General features: G+C 37.5%; 1 protein-coding gene across 1 annotated transcript; it reads right to left on the reverse strand.

Annotated features, from left to right (window-relative positions):
- Positions 1 to 1,594: 1,594 nt before the first annotated feature.
- LOC130712883 (uncharacterized) lies at positions 1,595 to 1,930 on the reverse strand. Its single transcript, XM_057562699.1, has one exon. It carries the CDS (start codon positions 1,928 to 1,930, stop codon positions 1,595 to 1,597), a length of 336 nt encoding a protein of 111 aa, XP_057418682.1.
- Positions 1,931 to 2,957: the final 1,027 nt, after the last annotated feature.

Consider the following 2,957-nt stretch of genomic DNA (forward strand, 5'->3'; position numbering starts at 1 on the left):
AATGATGACAAGGCAGGAGTTATGGCTCAAAATTAAGACTTGTGTCTTAGCCCAGCAACCTCTGAAAGTTGAATCTTAAAATAAAATAATATTTTTTTCTAACGAAAAGAAGAGTGAAAAGAAGAGGGAAATGAACTAAATGGATCCAATTCATAAATTTCAATAACAGAGAAAATTCTTACAAATCCAGAAATGCATACATCATTTTTTTTTCTTGAAATATACATGGAATGAATCTGGAAAAAAATCTAGAAGCTTCGATCTGAAGAGAAAAAGCTCTGATCTGTGGGGAAACACTCCAATCAGAGGGGAAAAGCTCTGATCTTGCATGTTGGGAAAAGGTTTGGTCTTGCACAAATTTGGACCTGAGAATGAGAGACTCACATCGGGAGAAAGGCTTTGTTGGTGAAAGGGGAGAGCTTTGTGAGTAAAGAAGAAGGGAAGAGAGGAAGAACGGGAGGAGGGACGAAGGGAGGATCGGCGAGAGAGAGAAGGTTTCCAAAGGAATAAGAGAAGCAAGGGAGAAGAGTCTAGGGGAAGAAGATAAGCGAGGAAGAAGAGACGAGAGGAAGAATAAAAGAAGGGAGAGGGCGAGCTAGAGTTTTAGTTAAAGAGAAAAGAATGATGGTTGTTGGTGACTAGAACAATGAAAGAGACCTTAAATACTGGAGGCCTTTGGTCAGTTCAGCATGTTACGGTCTTGACCGTTGATCCCTTTTTTATCAATTGATCAATAATGTTTTTGCCCCATTGGATTATTTTTCAAATTCAGAATTTTTTTAGTGTTGGGCCATTTTTGTCATTTTTTAAAAATTTAATTATATTATGTCTTTATAAATACTAATTAAATTGTATTGAATTAATATTAAATGTTAAATTAATTTTATATGGAAAGAAATAATATAAATATATAGAGTATTGTGGAATTAAACCAAATGTAAAGTAAAATACTAATCATTTGAGCAAAATGTGCATTAGTAGTTTATGGAGTACCTTATCTTATGTGACATTATATTATGGGTCACAAAAAGAGTGATAAGGTACCAAGTAAGGCACCAAACATTGAAGAAAGATAATTGCACAACATTAATGCTCAAAATATCAAGTGATCATCAGGGCATCTATCTATCTATATGCATATCTAAAGGAGACTTGAGGTTTAGCATTAAATACTTTGAGAAAAAAACTAACTATCTTTGTATTAAAATAAATTAAGTAATAAAAAATTCTCTTTGTAATGATTATATTAAATAATAAGATTAAAAACTGGAAAAAAAAATGTATTGACAAAAGCTATTCAGTTACCTACAAATAATAACATTTTTAACTTTAAAAAATTAACTTGATTTTAAAAATTAAAAATCTCATTATTAAATATCAATTATTAAATTTGAGTAATATTTTTTTTGATACATCTGAAAACTACTAGCAACAAAGACAACTAAGGAATAGAAAGCGAGTCTTTCGACAGAAGGTACTCCACATCAGGATCAGGAGAGTCAAGTGTCCACGCTCCAGACGCCCGAGCAGCTGCACCTTTCCTAGCCAAGTAGTCAGCTACGCCCTCGCGAGGGATACAATTAAGCGTCACTTCTCACACCCACCTCAACATGTGATGAATGGTGTACAACACAGGAAACTCAGAATGCCTATGAATGGCTGGTATATCAGCTAAGGTGCTCACAAGAACCGCATAATCAACTTCGCAGATAACACGTTGGAAGCCACGGTGCCAAGCTAAACGGAGAACATCCCGCAGTGTCACAGCCTCGGCTCTAAACTCATTGTCTCCCGTCGCCCCAGAGAAGCAGCCCGCCACCCATTTGCCATGGTGGTCGCGAATAACCCCACCACCAGCTATCCTCTGATCCAAGTCCAGAAAACTACCATCAGAGTTGCATTTCACCACATCTCCGAACCCAATCATCATGGTCATGCAGTAGCTTCCGCCATGCCACCTCAAAGGGCCAAGGATGAGAGTCCAGAACGGAGTTGCAGCGCCATTTCCATGAAGCTCATAAACCAGCTAAGAACTTAACTCCCTGGGCACCACGAGCCAGAGAAGACACCCAAGTCGAGATGTTGGAGCACCTGAAATTGGGCCAATTAATAGCACCCAGCCGCTGCCAAATATTCCAAGAAAACGAACAGTCCCTAAGACAATGCAGGCCATCTTCAACAGCATTCATGCAACGCATGCAAGTTGCGTCTAACGCTAGGTGATACTGAACTCTGAATTGATTCACCTGGATTGCATCATGGAGAATTAACCAAACAAACATTCTCACTTTCTCAGGAACTTGTAGCTTCCAAACCCATCCAATCTTACGGTTCTCTAGCTGATCGTGATGAGCATCATTGAGCCAAGCATAAGCATCTCGAACATTATACGTACCAGAATTACCCACCTTCCCGATCCAAGCATCATGACGAGTTGGACACAAAATAGGAGGGATCGCCAACAAAGACTGCGAAACCGATTCAGGAAGAGGAGTATACAACCGCTCCAGGTTCCAGCTATTATCCTGAATAATGTCCCTCAACTTCAACCTGGTATCAGCAATATTAACATAAGGAACCTGTTCTGCAATTGGTCTCGTCCCACTCCAATCTGAGTACCAAATCGACGTATCACCGTTGCCAACTTGGAAGCTGAACCAATGACCGACTTGATCTCTCGCCCGTAATATGCCTTTCCAGAGAGTTTTTATCGTTCAATAGAGTTTTCTTTGCTCTCAAACAAAGATAACACTAAAATTATTTATTGAAATGTCTTAACAAAATTATTTTTAATATTTTATATTTTATAATTGAATTATATTTCAATATATATTTATTTATTTAAACAATAATAAATTTATATAATGTTTAAAATATTGTAAAGGGTATTATATCTAGTTGTAGAAGTATCGTACAATTGTTATACGTCACCTTTGAATTACTCGTAATATTCCCTT

Source organism: Lotus japonicus, chromosome 4, assembly GCF_012489685.1.
Source record: "Lotus japonicus ecotype B-129 chromosome 4, LjGifu_v1.2".
NCBI lineage: Eukaryota > Viridiplantae > Streptophyta > Magnoliopsida > Fabales > Fabaceae > Lotus > Lotus japonicus.